An 18,853-nucleotide genomic window follows, 5' to 3' on the forward strand; every position below is an offset into this window, starting at 1 on the left:
TGTTACTGGATTTGTAGGGTTACAATCTCTTTATAACTTGATCCTCTGATTCGATCTCCGTAAGGTGTTGATTTGTGAATGTTTCGTTGATCCAAGGGCCGTCGATGCTTGATCTTGGATGAACTGTTGGAAGTTTCTTCAAGAGCCCTCGGGGCTTGATCTTGAAGGTTGAGGGAAGTTCCTTCAACGGCTATTGGGCTTAATCTTGAAGAACGGATGTGTGGATTTGTTGATGTTGTTGATCCAAAGGACCATTGGAGCTTGATCTTACGATGAACGGATGATGAACGATGAACACTTTTTTTAAGGGCCGTCGAGGCTTGATCTTGAATTGGTGGAAGTTCTTTAAGGGCTGTTGGGATTTGATCTTGAAGGAGGATTTGACGAAGAACGAAGAGGGCTTTTTTGATCCTTTGGGATTTGCTTGAGAGCTTTAGAGTTTCAAAGCTTCAAGGTGTTTGTGTGATGTGAATTGGTGTTTTTTTTAGGATTGGATTGTGAATTGGTTTTTTTTAGGATGCTTGATACCTTGATGAACTCCGCCGTGTAAGTTTATCTTACATTGCCGGTCCCAAGCCCGGATAAAGGAGGAGGGGGAGGGCGTCAGGTAGTCGACAGCCGGCACTCCATGATCACGTCGAATCCTTATGAAAATGAATCCAGAACGAAATCGCGCTAAAGCTAGGGCGTCACCCGTAAGTGGCGCGCTGTGTGGCCCGAGCACAGTGATAAGTGAGCAAGGGTCGCTGTATCTCCATTGGCACCCGGATGCAGTGTTAAATGAGCAAGGGGGCTATAGAAACTTCTTTTCGAACGACTCCACTCAAAGTTGTTTGGGAGCATATGCTCCTATCAACTTTACACGGGACACACAAAAGAAGTACTTTGATCCTATTAGACGGGGAAGGGTGAAGAAGCTAGGACATAAGGGTAGAGTTCAAGAGAGCAAAATGCGTTTAGGAACGTGGAATATAGGAACCTTGACGGGAAAATCTATGGAAGTAGTAGAAGTTATGGTGAGGAGAAGGATAAATATTATGTGCCTACAAGAAACTAAGTGGGTTGGGCGTAAGGCAAAGGATCTAGAAAACTCAGGGTTTAAACTATGGTATTCGGGCACAAATAGAACGAGAAACGGTGTTGGCATCATCGTGGACAAGACATTGACACAAGATGTTGTAGATGTCAAGAGGGTAGGAGATAGAATCATGGCAATCAAGATTGTAATAGGACAAGAACTTATCAATGTGATTAGTGCGTACGCACCTCAAGTAGGGTTGGATACGAGTTCGAAGGAGAAATTTTGGGAAGACCTTGGAGACTTGGTGCAAGGAATTGCTCAGACGGAGAAGTTATTTATAGGAGGAGATTTAAATGGACACGTGGGCAGGGAGACAGGCAACTATGGAGGTTTTCATGGTGGCCATGGTTTTGGGGAGAGAAACGAGGATGGGGAAGCTATCTTGGATTTTGCAATGGCATATGATCTCTTCTTAGCCAACACCTTCTTTAAGAAGCGGGAAGAACATGTGATCACCTACAAGAGTGGGTCGTCAAAAACACAAATAGATTTTCTTCTAATGAGGAAAAGGGATCGTATAACTTGTAAGGATTGCAAAGTTATACCAGGAGAGAGCGTGGCTAATCAACATCGCTTGTTGGTGATGGATGTACATATCAAAAGAGTGAGAAAAAAGAACAAGACTTGGAAGTGCCCAAGGACTAGATGGTGGAATCTAAAAGAAGAAAAACAAGCCATTTTCAAAGAGAAAATAACCACCCAGTGTGTGGGATAGAGAGGGGGAAGCTAACCAAATGTGGGATTCCATGGCTAGTTGTATCCGAAAAATAGCAAAAGAGGTATTAGGAGAGTCCAAGGGCTTTGCCCCACACCAAAAGGAATCTTGGTGGTGGAATGAGGAGGTACAAACAAAGGTGAAGGCTAAGAAGGAATGTTGTAAAGCCTTATACAAGGATAGGACCGATGAAAATGGTGAAAGGTATAGAAAAGCGAAGCAAGAGGCGAAGAAAGCTGTGAGAGAATCCTTCATGCTGCCTGCAAGATAGGGAGAATGTGAACAATCAGCCGGAGCTCTGATTGCTTACCTTGTCTGTTACCTCTTTCAGCAGATCCCCTAGCTCGGCGACTTGGGGGACTCCTACTACATGGTTTGTATCGCGCTTGACCAAGCCTGAAACTACAAGTAAGCTTCAAGTGACATTGATACATTACCTTGTGCATCTCCACCAGTTACAGATACCACCCCTGGATGGAAGAAGAGTACTTCCAGAGAAGATTCCACATCTACCTATGAGACAGATAAGGAAAGTCAAGCCGATACCACACTCCGGGACTTAGAAGTTTCGTGGTTACGAGATCATTCTCCCACAATATTTCCTAAAGTCATTTGTACTAAATCATTCACTTGTACTCCCTAAAGGAGAGCTTGAACCTATGTACTTGTGTAAACCCTTCACAATTAATGAGAACTCCTCTATTCCGTGGACGTAGCCAATCTGGGTGAATCACGTACATCTTGTGTTTGCTTTCCTATCTCTATCCATTTATATACTTATCCACACTAATGACCGGAGCAATCTAGTGAAGATCACAAAAAGTGACCGTTTTCGCTACCTAGGATCTATCTTGCAAGAGAGCGGAGAATTAGCTGGAGATCTCAACCATAGAATACAAGTTGGATGGATGAAGTGTAAGAGTGTATCCGGCGTGTTGTGTGATCGTCGTAGGCCACTGAAGCTCAAGGAAAAATTTTATAGGACGGCAATAAGGCCAACGATGTTGTATGGCACAGAATGTTGGGCGGTGAAGCATCAACACGTACACAAAATGGGTGTAGCGGAGATGAGGATGCTTCGTGGGATGTATGGGCACACGAGAAAGGATAAGATTGGGAATGAGGATATCCAAGGTAAAGTAGGAGTAGCCAAAATTGAAGGAAATATGAGAGAAAATCGGTTCCGGTGGTTTGGACATGTGCAAAGAAGGCCTACTGACGCTCCGGTTCGAAAATGTGACTACGGGACAGAAGTTCAGGGCCGAAGGGGTAGAGGAAGACCTAGGAAAACTTTGGAAGAGACCCTAAGAAAAGACTTGATTACTTGGATCTAACGGAGGACATGACACAAAACCGAGCGCAATGGCGTTCTAGGATTCATATAGCCGACCCCACTTAGTGGGAAAAGGCTTTGTTGTTGTTGTTGTTGTTGTTGTTGCTTGATACCTTGATGGAGAAGCCTATTTATAGGCTTTGAGAATGAATCACCACCACAAAATTTTCCCACTTAAGCACCATTACCTAATTTTCCCACTTAATGCAATATTAAAATTGAGGTGGTCTAACATATGGCCTAATTTCCCACTTAATACCATTTTAAAAATGAAGTGGTCTAACTTATGGCCTAATTTTCCCACTTGATACAATTTTAAACTTGAAGTGTGCTTGCTTTGTCATTGCCCAAATGAGAAAACCTTGTTTTGATTCGTAATGGATTGAAATGTGCTTACCTAGTCATTGCCCAAAATGAGAAGAAAAACTTGTTTTCATTCATAATGGATTGAAGTGTGCTTGCCTTGTCATTGCCCAAAAATGAGAAGAAAAACTTGTTTAATCCTCAAAGGGTATTTCTTCCAATTTGTTGAGTTACATGCCATGTGTACAATTGTGTGACACGTAGCGCATCCCATGTATGCCATGACACGTCAAAACTTTAATGCGTTGGTGAAAATTTATTTACCGAAATTTTGTTGTCTACAACATGGTTTCATTTCAAGCATTTTGGCCAACAGCTATGGCGATCCATTAGACAAATTAGATGGTTTAGTACGTGCTCGATCTCTAGCCCTATATCAACTGTGGGGTGTGGACATTGCACTTTATCAGTACCACTGACATGTATGCATTTATACACGGGTTCATTAATTATTAGGGATGGCTTTACTTTTTACCAACAAATTAATTAAATTTTAACCATGGCCGCTAACTAGCCCTGCAAATGGACTATTACTTATAAATCTGTGTACGTGTGTTTAGCATATGCACGCATAACGTGAGCATTTAGAGCATCGTATAACATGGGCAGGGTCGGTTGAGAATTTAGGGGCCCTAGGCAAGCTTTCGAAGTAGGGTTTTAAAATTATTTGATCTTCGGTTTTTTTAATATTGATTTGTATAAAAAAGAATTTGCTAAATACATAAAAAGTTCTATTTTCACGTCAAATATCATTAAAAATTAATATCAAAAGAAGATAAATATACAAACATTATTTAAACATTACACGATTCCCGTTTTTAGACACAAATGTACTAAATGTTTGCAGTCAAGAGTTTAAAATTGAGAGTGAAGAACAATAAAACTTGATGATCACGAGAGTAAAAAACAATAAAACTTGATTGACGAGTATAATAAATTCAATGCCAATTGTTTTTCTTGTGTTTTTTCTTCTAAAATCAACATCACACTAACGAATTGAATATTAAAATAATCCATTGAATAAAAAGTTATTGAAAAGAAAAATATAAAATTCAAAGTTTTGATTACCTTAAAGTACAATCTTTAAGACCATATGATAGTTGGTTTAAACATTCAATAGAAATGGAGAGAATAGAAAGTTGGTTTAAACATTCGATAGAAATTGAGAGAATGAGAAGTTGAAAGAAAAAAGATTGCCAAGAGACTCGAGTTTTATAACTTTATATGCATTTGGACAGATGAATTGGGAGTTGGATAGATGGATTGGCGGTCAATTTGAAAAACAAGAAAAATCTTATGACTGAAAGGCAGCTTCGTGTTTCAAACTCAACACCCCAAAGAAAAATGAAGCCAACATTTCCAATGCACTAACAAATGAATTATGATATTTTTTACTTTTTTTTGTATTTATATGTTAATTACAGGATATAAATTTTTTTTGGAGGCCCTTCCGAAGTGGGGGCCCTAGGCGGGCACCTACTTAGGCTACTCTTAGGGCCAGCGCTGAACATGGGTTGATATGTAGGAAGATGACAATTAAGCTAGCATATTGATGCGTACAACTCTTGTTCAAGGACTAGTCGTATCACTTACGGTGGCTGCATCAAATATAAAGGACAACGATGCATGAAAGTTGACATATAGCAATTTATTGAAATACAACTTCGTTGTTTTCTGTGGAAAAGTTCTTGTACGTCCGTTGTACATAACCTCCGAAAAACAATCCATAAGTCCGACTAGTCCACATACCAGTGTTTGTGGTTCGAAAATTTGTGTGAATCAACGAAATATGAGTTCGATAAACTACGTCAGCGTGACAAATGTAATGTATGAGATAGACGGGTGCATCTAATAGAATTTTCTAACATAAGCTGAACCATGAACTCAAACTCCAAATCGACTTGTTTAAGAAAAAAAGAAGGTTTGGAGTGCAAATGGTGAGGATGAGGAACATGCCAAGGTCATGAAAGATAAAAGTAACCTACCCAATATTCATACGAATCTCAATGTTATATGATGGATTGCAAATGGTGAGGATGAGGAACATATGCCAAGAAAGATAAAAGGAACCGACACGATATTCATACGAATCTCAATGTTATAAGATGGATTGCAAATGTGAGGATGAGGAACATGCCAAGGTCATGAAAGATAAAAGTAACCGACACATTATGAAAAGTCAACAGTAGGCAGGCAACCATCACGAGGTGGCCTGGTGGTTGGAGACAAATTTCAGGTCCGTATTCTACACGACACATCTGGGTTTGATTACTGATGTTGGTGAATCACACGGTGGCCAAAAAGAGACTGAAATGCCTATAAGACTCTTCTCGACTCCCGAAATGGTGGACTGCTATAGCAAAGTCACCAGTCAGTCACCTTTAGGAAAAAAGTAGGCAGGCAATGTAATAGCTTAATGAACGAACGGTTATATGCAAATGCTCATCTGATCTTGTGACATAACCTCTGCTTTGTTCAAGGATATGATGAAGGCATGGACAAAATTTCTTGTATATTCCTTCAGGAACAGGTATTTCGACTGAAGATCGATCCCTAGAATCAAAGTTGCGATGATAGAAAGAGAACTAGTACAAAGAAAAATAGATTCAATTACAAAAATAGCTTCAAGAACAGATGACTTGCAGTACTTTCAAAAGTGAAAATACTTAATACAAATCTAAATTAATGGTAAATACAAAACGAAAGACTAGAAAGAACAGGGCCCTAACACTCTCTCACCCCCTGAAATCTGGCTGATCTCTACAACAGTATGCATCTCTAGTTCTGTTAATTTTTCTTAAGGAGCAAATATTAGTACATATTCACTATATAGACGGTGTTGTTGACTAGGCATAACATCAGGTACTAATGCTTGAGTGCTTCCTCGAATTCGAATACTCACGCTACCTTTCTACTCATGTTACTTTGTAATCCCTTGCCGAAACCTGTGTCTTGCATCATAGCAACAAACTCACTATAATCAATTCGCCCATCCTGAAAAGCATAAAAGTAAATTATCATGAACAATTTTGTATCCATAACAGTTTCATAGGGAAGAAAAGGCGAAAGAGAATCGAGCATGTTGGCCGGGAAGTCGAATGAATTACATTATCCTGGTCAACTTCACGTATTATATCGTCTAAGTGAACATCTTCTAAGCCAAACTTCTCACAGGCCTGTTGCAGCTCATCTCGAGTAATGTACCCACTTCCATCTCTGTCGAAGTACGAGAATGCTGCGAACAGGTGATCCTCCTTCTGGACCTTGTTCAGGTGGAGCATTGCTGCTATGAATTCACCATAGTCTATGGTACCACTGTTGTCTACATCTGCCTGAATTAGTAATAGAAAAGGAAACCCTTCGTCAATCAGGAAACAGAAAACTACTAGTTGCTGATTTGACTTAGAAACCAAGACACATAGGAAGGATTCAGCCAGGTGATCTTGAAAACGGACCTCACATTATCGTTGATCTATACTGTTGTTCATGAAACTCCATCAATTGGAACGTAAGAAACATGAACTATGCCTCACTTAAACTAAGAAATTGATAAATTCAAAACTAAAGATAATATGGTAATCAAAAGGCAACCTACTCTCTCGCAGACCCTACGCTTTCTCTCCTTGTTATAACTTCCATCACACTCCACATGCATAGAATGTGTGTAATGCTTCTAGTATTATACTAGGAAACCAAATAAAACAACCAACCTCTCTCCTTATTGGTCATACTTTATAGTGTTAGCATTCCTCTATACAAAGTTTGATATAGACTATGTTTACAGAATTTTCATTTAACAGTAATAATCTTAAGATACTTCCCTTTATACAAAGCGCTACTGTACTTTAAACTAGTCTAGAATGCAGGGACATGTATTCAAAATAACTTGGGTGCACAGAGGAAAACACATCCACTCTAGCCAATGTTGCGACTCCCACATCTGTGTCATCTTATGATTCTTAATTAAAAATACGTTTTTGCATTTTCCTCACTAATTAGATAACTCTGGATGTGCACATCCTTAAATATTATGGCACTCTAGCCTATTCAACCTATACTAATTAAATCCATTAGGACAAGGAAAACTATTATTGGAATAAAACTAAAAACTGATCATGTTTTCTACAAGATTACAAAAAATCTCTATGTGGATCAAAGACTAGCACTTACTGCTTGCATTAACCAACTGATTTCAGAATCCTTGAGGTCAGCACCCACTCTTTCCAAACCATTCTTCAGTTCCTCAAGGGAGATATGCCCACTATTATCTGCGTCTATCATCCTGAACATTTCTTTGAGGCCTGCAATTTCCTCTTCAGACAGACTTTCTGCAATGACCTACAAAACAAGCATAGATGGGTAAGTCATACCCGAACAGAAGAACCAGCCATCACAACAGTCTTCAAGCAGGAATATTGCTAGGCTACCAATGATGATATCAAGCATGTTTGCTTCTTCATGTTATAAATAAAATCCATGCAACCAACCCAAGATTCCTTCACCAAACTATTAAGATCTTTCTTTTGCAGTTGTTTTAAATCACAGAATTGCATAATAAAAAAATTAGTATTGCAGAAGTTTTAATGACTTTGTCGTAACCATGCAAACCCAACCTGTAAAATCCTTTAGGATATGTTTGAAGTTTGGACAAGGGATTTGCAAGTACCAATGAATTAAAGCTAAATTAGTTAGAAATGATGCACTACAAAAGATTAGGAGAAGGGATTTGAAACAAGTAGACTGTAGACACAAAGCATTAAGATGGATTTGCAAATGACTACTTGAAAGGAGTCATTTGTAAATCCCATGTTTATGCTTTGTAATGATGCAACATTTCAAATCCCTTTATCAATAGTACATTTCTAACTAATTTACCCCAAATCCATTGGTATTTGGAAAGCCTGTTGAGAATCAATGTCAAAGTTAGGCAATGTTAGGCAATGTTAGTCAATGTCAAAGCTAGGCAATGTTAGGCAATGTTAGTCAATGTCAAAGTTAGGCAATGTTAGGTATGGTACAATTAATGTGTTTTGTGTGGTAGTAAATAATCTTAGTTTAATTAAGTAGCTTTCATTTGGTTTGCTATAAATACCCAAGTCCCCAAGCCTTGTAATTCATCCAAGGAAAAACAAAGCCTAGAGCTAAATAAGAAAAGCTTTGCTAATTAGTTTGTTTTGTGAGCTTTCTTTAAGAGTGTGCTCTATTTTTCTTCTTCTTGGGATCATTAGAGTTATCTTGGATACTCTTCTTATTCAACAATTGGTATCAGAGCCAAGTCGGTCAGGGATCGTTCTTGGTAGAGCATTGGTTGTAAAGTCTCTTGAAATTCCGAGTATGCTCTGTGGTTGCAGTTTTGACTGATCTTCCACATCAGAAAAGATTTCTTGAGATTATTGCTGGGGTTATCACAAACCTTGAGAGGGAGCTTCTTTGTGTCGAGAGTAGTGTATTACTCTGTACGGTAGTCACTCAAGCTTGTTCGGTGTAGTCAAAGTCTTGCCGATACGATGGGTGATCTTCAAGTTGTTGGAGGAATCAAGAAGCTCAACAACCAAAACTATAACACGTGGGCAACGTGTATAGAGTCTTACCTTCAAGGTCAAGACTTGTGGGAGGTTGTCGGTGGTAGTGAAGTTACACAACCGGCAGCGGAAGATGCTAACGGCGTCTTGCGGAAGTGGAAAATTAAAGCAGGCAAATCAATGTTTGCCTTAAAGACCACAATAGAAGAAGAAATGTTGGAGCACATTCGGGATGCTAAAACGCCAAAGGAAGCATGGGACACTTTTGTTACACTCTTTTCGAAGAGGAACGATACAAAATTGCAACTTCTCGAGAATGAGCTGCTATCGATGGTACAACGCGACATGACGATTGCCCAGTACTTTCACAAGGTGAAGTCGATATGCCGCGAAATTTCAGAATTAGATCCAACAGCTCCTATTGGGGAAACCAGGATGAAGAGAATAATTATCCATGGTTTGAGACCCGAATATCGAGGGTTCATTGCCGCTATACAAGGATGGCCGACACAACCATCGCTTGTTGAGTTTGAAAATTTGCTTGCAGGTCAAGAAGCTATGGCCAAGCAAATGGGAGGAGTCTCACTGAAGAGTGAAGAGGAAGCGCTCTACACCAACAAAAGCAAAGGCACCTTCAAGCGGTACACTGGTGGTGGATCTAAAAAGGATGGTGATAAGATGAAAAATCACCAAGGAAATGGAGGCTCTCGTCCAGGGGGAGCTTCGAAGAATCGCAGTAATAGTAGAAAGTTCAATGGCGAATGTTACAACTGTGGGAAAAAGGGCCACATGGCGAAAGATTGCTGGACCAAAAAAGAGCCTGCTGAAAGTAATGCTGCTACTTCCAGTTCTAAGGAGAATAACGAAGATGGTTGGGATGCTGAAGCACTATTCGCTACGGAGGAAGAAGAATTAGCTCTCATGGTAACAACACCAGAACGGATTGACTACAAAAATGATTGGATCGTAGATTCAGGCTGCTCAAATCATATGACGGGTGATAAACAGAAGCTGCAAAACCTGTCTGAGTACAAGGGAAGTCGTGTGGTGGTGACAGCTGACAACTCAAGGTTACCGATAGCTCACATCGGCCACTATGTCTTGTTCGGTCCACGAGATGTGGTGTTTGATGAAGCGTCCTCTTGGTGGTCATCAGAGAAGGAGGTGCTACCAGACTCCAGAGAATTTGGAGAAAAGCTGCAACAGAAGATGGGGGAGCATATTGTTCAACTCCAACCAAGTTCAAATGAATCAGGAGATCCAAACGGCGATGATGTCGAACAAATAGTGACTCAGAATCCTTGGCAAATTGGAATGTATCAACAACCAGACAAAGAAGGTAGGCCTAGTGTACCGGAAGAATCAACTTCACAATCTCAACTCCGAAGGTCAACAAGAGCACGGAGGCCAAATCCTAAATACGCCAATGCAGCCATAATTGAAGAAGCAACAGAGCCTGAGACGTTCGAAGAAGCATCGCAGAGTTCTGAGTGGATGACAGCTATGAAAGAAGAGATCAATGCACTTCAACAAAATCAGACTTGGGATCTCGTGCCAAAGCCAAGAGATGTGAAACCCATATCCTGCAAGTGGGTTTACAAGATAAAGCGCCGTCCAGATGGGTCAATCGAGAGGTACAAGGCACGATTGGTAGCTCGTGGTTTCTCTCAACAGTATGGACTAGACTATGATGAAACGTTTAGTCCAGTGGCGAAACTTACAACTGTACGAGTCCTACTTGCATTTGCAGCCAACAAAGACTGGAATTTGTGGCAGATGGATGTTAAAAATGCTTTTCTTCATGGAGAGCTGGATCGGGAGATCTACATGATCCAACCAATGGGATTTCAGAGCCAAGATCATCCTGAATATGTGTGTAAACTGCGGAAAGCACTCTACGGATTGAAACAAGCACCCAGGGCGTGGTTTGGTAAGATTGTTGAATTTCTAACACAAAGTGGTTATTCAGTAACACCTGCAGATTCCAGCTTGTTTGTCAAAGCCAATGAAGGAAAGCTAGCTATTGTGCTAGTGTATGTGGATGACTTAATCATAACCGGTGATGATGAGGCAGAAATTCTTCGGACGAAGGAGAATTTATCAGTCCGTTTCCAGATGAAGGAACTTGGACAACTCAAGCACTTCCTTGGTCTAGAGATTGATCGCACACAAGAAGGAATATTTCTCTGTCAGCAAAAATATTCCAAAGATTTATTGAAGAAGTTTGGAATGCTCGAATGCAAGCCGATTTTGACGCCGATGGAGCCAAATGTCAAAATGAGTACATATGAAGGAAAAGATTTGGAAGATGCGACGATGTATCGACAATTGGTAGGTAGTCTGATCTACTTAACCTTGACTCGACCTGACATTTCTTATGCAGTTGGTGTGATGAGTCGGTACATGAAAAATCCAAAGAAGCCTCATTTGGAAGCAGTTCGACGAATACTGAGATATGTGAAGAGTACAATTGACTATGGTCTTTTGTACAAGAAAGGTGAAGACTGCAAGTTAGTTGGTTACTTTGATGCTCACTATGCAGGAGATCATGACACCAGGAGATCAACAACTGGGTATGTGTTTAAGCTTGGTTCTGGAACCATCTCTTGGTGTAGCAAGAGACAGCCGACGGTATCTTTGTCAACCACAGAAGCAGAGTATAGAGCAGCAGCAATGGCAGCTCAAGAGAATGCATGGCTGGTACAGTTGATGAGTGATCTACATCAACCAGTAGATTATTCAGTACCTTTGTACTGTGATAATCAATCGGCAATTCGCTTGGCAGAAAATCCAGTCTTTCATGCAAGAACTAAACATGTGGAGGTACACTATCACTTTATCAGAGAAAAGGTTCTGCAAGAAGAGATAGAGATGAGACATGTTAAGACGAATGATCAAGTTGCGGACTTGTTCACAAAAAGTTTGAGTACAGGTAAGCTCGAAATGTTTCGCTGTCTGCTCAGCACAGTGCAAAGAATGAGAGCTGACATTGAGGGGGAGTGTTGAGAATCAATGTCAAAGTTAGGCAATGTTAGGCAATGTTAGTCAATGTCAAAGCTAGGCAATGTTAGGCAATGTTAGTCAATGTCAAAGTTAGGCAATGTTAGGTATGGTACAATTAATGTGTTTTGTGTGGTAGTAAATAATCTTAGTTTAATTAAGTAGCTTTCATTTGGTTTGCTATAAATACCCAAGTCCCCAAGCCTTGTAATTCATCCAAGGAAAAACAAAGCCTAGAGCTAAATAAGAAAAGCTTTGCTAATTAGTTTGTTTTGTGAGCTTTCTTTAAGAGTGTGCTCTATTTTTCTTCTTCTTGGGATCATTAGAGTTATCTTGGATACTCTTCTTATTCAACAAAGCCCTCATCCAAACATAACCTTACTGTTGCAAAATTTAAGGATGAGTTGTTGGGTTTTTTCCAGCCCATGATAAGTTGTCCTACGTCTATAAGGAATTACAGTCTTAGAAGATTAAATTGTTTTCCCAATTGGAGTTGTTTACCCAATTGGAGTAGGATTCATAACTAGATTCCAATTAGGATTAATAATCCTTATTGAAGAAGACCTTTATTATGTCTATATAAAGGGGCTATTGTACTAGTTTTAAAGGAGGGAGCAAAACAATAAATTGTATACCGCTCAAGGGATTAGAGTGAGAAAATATTGTGTGTGCGAGAAAAAAGAAAAGAGATAGTGTATTTCTTGTTCTTGTTCTTTCAGGTTTTTCGTCAAGTCCTAGTTCTAGGGATTTGGCAAGATTATTGGTTGTGCTCATTATTAATATAGTGAAAGATTGTTGTTGCTGTCCCGTGGACGTAGGCACATATTGCCGAACCACGTAAATTCTTGATGTTATTTATCTTGGTTATTTGTTTTCGATTTCCGAAGATTGTTCTATTTTTCCCATTCTTAAATGCGATATTCTCAACATGAGTATACTCACCCTGATGGCAATTTTCTTGAGTTTGTTCATGGCCGAGAATTGCTTCAACCGAGTTAGAACAGCAGAATCAAGAGGTTTATCAGGAGCAACACCATCTACCTGAACCCATGGGTGGCCTGCAAGGACAAAAGTGCTACTTAATGCAATGCTATATATGGTACGTGATAAAAGAAATGCTGAAAACATTTAGTATCAAACAGTTTGAATAGAAAACTGACTCTCACATCAACAATTTTGCCTTCAATTCTATGTTCAATTATCAACTCGTTGATATGCTCAAAACAGATAGTCTATAAGCATAAACATGGGATTTAACTTCTAACTACGTAGTACACTTTCAAGCTTATAGACTATTTAACTTCTAACTACGTAGTACACTTTCAAGCTACCCAATTAATCAATGGACTAACACATACTTCTAATTTGAAAAGTTTACAACTTGCCACAAAATCAGTTCTTGTGAGATGTTTGGAAAGAAAAATCCCGTTGGGTTAACTGTAATATGCGCCCGCTATGTTATATTTTATTATTCTTACTTAATCTAATTCTAAACCACTTTGTTCACACTAAATATTGATGCATACTTAACCATCTAGTTATATAAATTGAAGCTTAAAAGACGCTTCTGCTGCAAAATAATTCAATATAGCATGATATAATGGAGCTTAAAGGTTGCAACAAGAAGTTCAAAATTTGCGGAGAAAATTTACTCACAAAGAACTTCATGGGCTGTTAGCCGCTTTTTTGGGTCCCTCACAAGCATTCTCCGAACCAAATCCTTAGCACTTTCAGATATGTTGGGCCATGGTTCTGATATGAAATCAAGTTCGCCCTTTAATACCTGCTCAAATATACCTTGCTCCGTTTCTGATCCAGAATATCATAAAAAAACTAGCGATTAGATGTAACTTTTATATGGCTAAAATTTAACGAATATTCAATAAGACAAGGCCATGATATGCCCACCATCCCAGAAAGGGGGCACTCCACTGAGTAAGATATAAATGATCACACCAGCACTCCAAACATCACATTCTTGACCATAGTGCTTCCGTAGTACTTCTGGTGCCACATAGTAAGGGCTCCCAACAACATCAGTGAATGTTTCTCCTGGGAAGATGGGTTTTTGTTATAATTCAGATATTGGAAGAATTCAGTCTAACAATGTGAAGTAGGTCAAATACGTTTGAATGAGCAAAGACAACATTCAGACAGCATGCTGGCTTTAGAAAAATATATCATTCACAGCAGAGATTTACTGGTAATATTAAGCATACTAATTTGTAGCTGCTATTGGGCATGGGAATCATTCGTTTGAGTAGGAAACAATACATTAACATGATTATCAGAAACATGATCATTCTAAGAATTAACTAAAAATTATATCCTTTTTTTCTGAAGGAATTCTCACTTAAATAGTTACTGTGAATTAGGATTGCATCCTTTGTGCTCTTCACAGTTATTTTGAAAAGAGCCCTGAGGGGTGCAAGCAATTTACACAAGCAACATGAGTCATCTAACACGCCGTATACATAATTTTAAAATGAAATGAAAACGAAAAACCAACTAACAAAAGACAATAAACAAATAGTATTTCTTCTCCCCTCTAGCTAGCATAGTTCTGCTTAAATAATGAACAAAGTGTTTCAATAGTTTCATTAGTTTCATGTCTTTTATATTCAAGTCCTTACTTTTACCATATGTATTAAAAAACATATATTGTGGCCAGGCACGTGAAAAACTCGAAAGAGGAAATAACATCTTTGTTTTGGTCTACCAGAAATGACATCATATCATTAAGATAGCTCCAAAAAGTTAGCCACAAAATTACCCAAAATTACAATTATAACTTATACATGCATTGATGTGACCTTGTTGAAGAATTATTAAAGTTAGGGCAAGCTTATGATACATGGTCCCCATATTACTCTTACAAAGTGTTGTACAAGCTAGAGGCAGGAGCAACTAACCCAACTCAAACAAACTTGTCAGTTCTTGAAATGTTGAAGACAGACTTCAAAAAAAGAAAGAAAGCAAATTCGACTAAAAATTTGAACCTGAAACTTTTGCTACAATTAATTTCACTCCATTACAAAAGTAAACAATTTAAGGCTTTTTTGCCAAAATGATTCCTGAGATTTGCATAACTCCTCACTTTGGTCCCTGATATTTGAAATCAATACAAGTGGCCCCTGATATTTGAAATCATCAATCATTTTGGTCATTTCGTGAATAGTTATATTAAATAAAGATTAAAATGGCAAAACTACCTCAATTTAATAAACAACAGACCAAAATGATTTGACAAAAAATGAGGGTATTTTTGTCATTTTATCCTTATTTGATGGAGATTTTTCACGGAATAACCAAATGATTGATGGTGAACAAACTGAGGGATCAATTCTATCAATTTCAAATCTCAAGGACTAAAATGAGAAGTTATGCAAATCTCAATGACCATTTTGGATAAAAAGCCACAATTTTAATATCAAACAATACATATCCTTGATTTTTCAAGCTTCAACGATGAAGTTGGAAATTATTCATACTCATATATTGGCACAAGGCCATCTATATCTCTAAAGCAGTTTTGATCACCCTCCTCCAAAGCCACACACCCCAACCCTTAAACATTTTGATATCTACCTTGCCACCACCTTTCACACACTTACCTCTCCCAGTATATCCCCATCTACACACCTCTCTTTTTTTCTCTCATCTACACACCTCTTTTTTTCTCTCAACTGATATCTCACATGTGCAAATAAAGTTTGCTTATATATGGATAAAATATTTTCACACTTATGGTCGACTACTTTTCACTTCATGAATATGAGACCTAACATCACAATCATAAACATTCAACATGTCAAAGCAAGGAAGACATGTTCGTTTTTTGTAACTACTTAGGAGCAATCAAGTAAGAGAAAAATGGTCAAGTCCAACAAATTCAGTTCCACAGAACCACCATTACAATCTAGAAGTATAAAATCGAAACCTTACACTCATCAAAGTAAACCAATGAATAGGAAGAAATAGTAAGAGAATTCTACCAAAAACCAATTAAATACCAGCTGCATAATGACCCAAAAGCATATATCTTATTTCATAGGTTAATGCCAATAGGGTCAACATATCTTTGCATCTGATTTGCTCCATACGGGTTCCAGATATGAATCTAGTCCATAAATGTGATATCATACCTGGCCTAAAGAACACTGAGAGCCCAAAATCTATTGTCTTAAGGGGTGCGTCCTCTTCCTGGTTGACAAATAGAAAATTCTCTGGCTTTAAGTCCCGATGCATGACACCCAAAGAATGGCATGCTTCGAGGACACCAATGATAACCCTTGCAAGCTTAGCTGCCTTTCTCTCTGTGTAATGCCCCCTTTGTATAATTCTATCGAAAAGCTCCCCACCTGCACACAGTTCCATTACAACATGAACTGCCACAGCATCCTCATAAGCGCTGACAATTTGTATCACATTGGGGTGACCTGCCAAATGATGCATTATCTGAATTTCCCTCCTAACATCCTCGACGTCTTCTTGTGTTGTCAATTTCCTCTTTGCAATCGACTTGCAAGCAAACTCTTTATTCGTTTCCTTCTCCACGCAAAGAAACGTCGTCCCAAATTGCCCTTGTCCAAGCTTCCTGCCCAAGCTATAAACATCCTTTATATTCCCAGTCTTCCTTCCTAACACCGATTCTACTTGCAGTCCAACGCTTGAAATCCTCTTCATATGAGTAGGTTTCTTCGATTTCTCAGCATCCTGAGGAGGCTTACTCACCTCCTCCTTAACCTCCGGCGTATTAGGTTTTTCAGGTTCTGCCTTTTGATGTGGATCATTACCGATTTTCACAGCTGGAGGCGGTGTGCTTTGAACCGGATTAGGAGGAATCTCAATAGCTTTAGGAGCTTTATTCCCCTCATTACCTCCTTTAGATGAATCATGATTTGAACTTGGGCCACTTTTGCTACTATTTCCTTCATTGGGAGGAGGAAGCCTGTTTTCCGGCGGCCGGTTTTTCCAAACGGCAGCGGTAAAAGATTGAAAGAAACCCTTGCCAAGATTTGGTCCTACACATGTGTTCCCCATCAAATAATAAAAGCACCAATCTCAGGTCCTTCTATCAATTTCAACATCCAAATCAATCTTCTTCTTCAATCACATTAACTACAATAATAAGCAATCCAATCAAGTCCCTACCTCTGCAGCTCAGATCAGGGACCTGAACAAAACCTAGCTCGATTCTTTGCGCCCAACAGCATATGATTGGAAACCCTAATTGCACCCTGTTCTATTCAAACTTCCAAGAAATCGATTTTTTCCTTAGATTCAATGACATAAATGAGAAATTTGGGTCCGAAAACGAATTGAGACGCGCAAAATTTCGAGATGCATCACGGGAATCAACTATGATGAAATATGAATAAAAATTTCTTCTAAAATCGGAAAAATTACAATAAAATAGTGAGGAATAAGAATGAAATTTGGAAAATTAAAACAAAAATGAATAGAATTACAGTCCAGAAAAATGTACAAGAACAAATTTCAATCGGGAACAAGAACACCAAAAAATGAACAGAAAATGAAAACCCTAAAAAATGGGAAACGAGAAAAATTGAAGGCTAAAATGAGAGAGGGAGAGAGAGAGAGAGAGTGTGTGGGAAACTGAGCTATTGAGAGCGGTTCGGTGAGTCGTGAAGATGAATGAGAAGCAATTGAAACGTTTCAAATGCTGGGATTCTGAAGTTCTGGATAATTTTCGAAAATTGAAGGGACGCCATATCCGCGTTCTGCATGTAGAGGGGGAGAGAGATCGTGATCGACGCTACAAATCCATACTTACGTGTTCAACCCGCACCGTATTCGGAGAGATTTTTCACTGTGATCGGCATACGGATACTATGTGTGTTAAAAAATTAATAACTTAAAAAAAATTCCATCACTTACATAAAAACACGTAGTGTACCACTTGTGTTCTCATTACAATTAAAAAACTTTCGTATTACTAGTTCAATAATCATGTTTATTTTATTTATATTTTTTTACAATGTCAAAATTAGAAAATAAACTAATATAAAATTCGTAACATTATTTAAATAAAAGATCATTTATTTATGAGTAAAAAAATATTTTTAAACCATAGTATTACAAAGCGAGAATGTAATTATATTTAGGGTAAATTACATAGTAGCCCCTCAGGTTTGAGGTCTATTGCAATCTGATACAACATCTTTAAAACATTTCACTTTCATACCTCAAGTACTATTTTATTTCAATTTCATACAACCGTTAGATTTTCCATCAATGGATTTGTTAAATGCTGATGTGGCTGCCACATATATGATACGTGGCTGCCAAATGTCTGTCACGTGACAAATAAAATAATTTTTTAATTTAAAAAAAAAAAACATATCTGCCACTTTTTTTTTTTTCTTCTTCTTCTTCTTCCTCCTCCTCCTCTTTCTTCTTCTCTTCTTCTTCTTCCTCCTTCTTCTTCTGGGTTCGTTCTCTTTTTTTTTTTTTTTTCTTCTTCTTCTTCTTCATCCTCCTCTTCTTTCTTCTTCTCTTCTTCTTCTTCCTCCTTCTTTTTCTGGGTTCGGTCCCTTTTTTTTTTTCTTCTTCTTCTTCTTCTTCTTCTTCCTCCTCCTCCTCCTCCTCCTCCTCTTTCTTCTTCTTCCTCCTTCTTCTGGGTTCGGACCCCTTTCTTTTTTTTCTTCTTCTTCTTCTTTCTCCTCCCTCCTCTTTCTTCTTCTCTTCTTCTTCTTCTTCCTCCTTCTTCTGGGTTCGGTCCCTTTCTTTTTTTTTTTTTTTTTTTTTTTTTCTTCTTCTTCTTCTTCTTCTTCTTCTTCCTCATCCTCCTCCTCTTTCTTCTTCTCTTCTTCTTC

At 38.6% G+C, this 18,853-nt stretch overlaps 1 protein-coding gene across 1 annotated transcript; it reads right to left on the reverse strand.

Annotated features, from left to right (window-relative positions):
- Nucleotides 1-6,078: 6,078 nt before the first annotated feature.
- On the reverse strand, nt 6,079-17,796 carry LOC103449596 (calcium-dependent protein kinase 20-like). Its single transcript, XM_008388926.4, has 7 exons — nt 16,160-17,796; nt 13,923-14,066; nt 13,671-13,823; nt 12,957-13,072; nt 7,663-7,830; nt 6,600-6,824; nt 6,079-6,486 (listed from the first exon to the last, which is right to left on the reverse strand). Exons 1-7 carry the CDS (start codon nt 17,055-17,057, stop codon nt 6,391-6,393), a joined length of 1,800 nt encoding a protein of 599 aa, XP_008387148.1. The 5' UTR covers nt 17,058-17,796; the 3' UTR covers nt 6,079-6,390.
- Between the last annotated feature and the right edge of the window lie 1,057 nt (nt 17,797-18,853).

Source organism: Malus domestica, chromosome 12, assembly GCF_042453785.1.
Source record: "Malus domestica chromosome 12, GDT2T_hap1".
Lineage (NCBI taxonomy): Eukaryota > Viridiplantae > Streptophyta > Magnoliopsida > Rosales > Rosaceae > Malus > Malus domestica.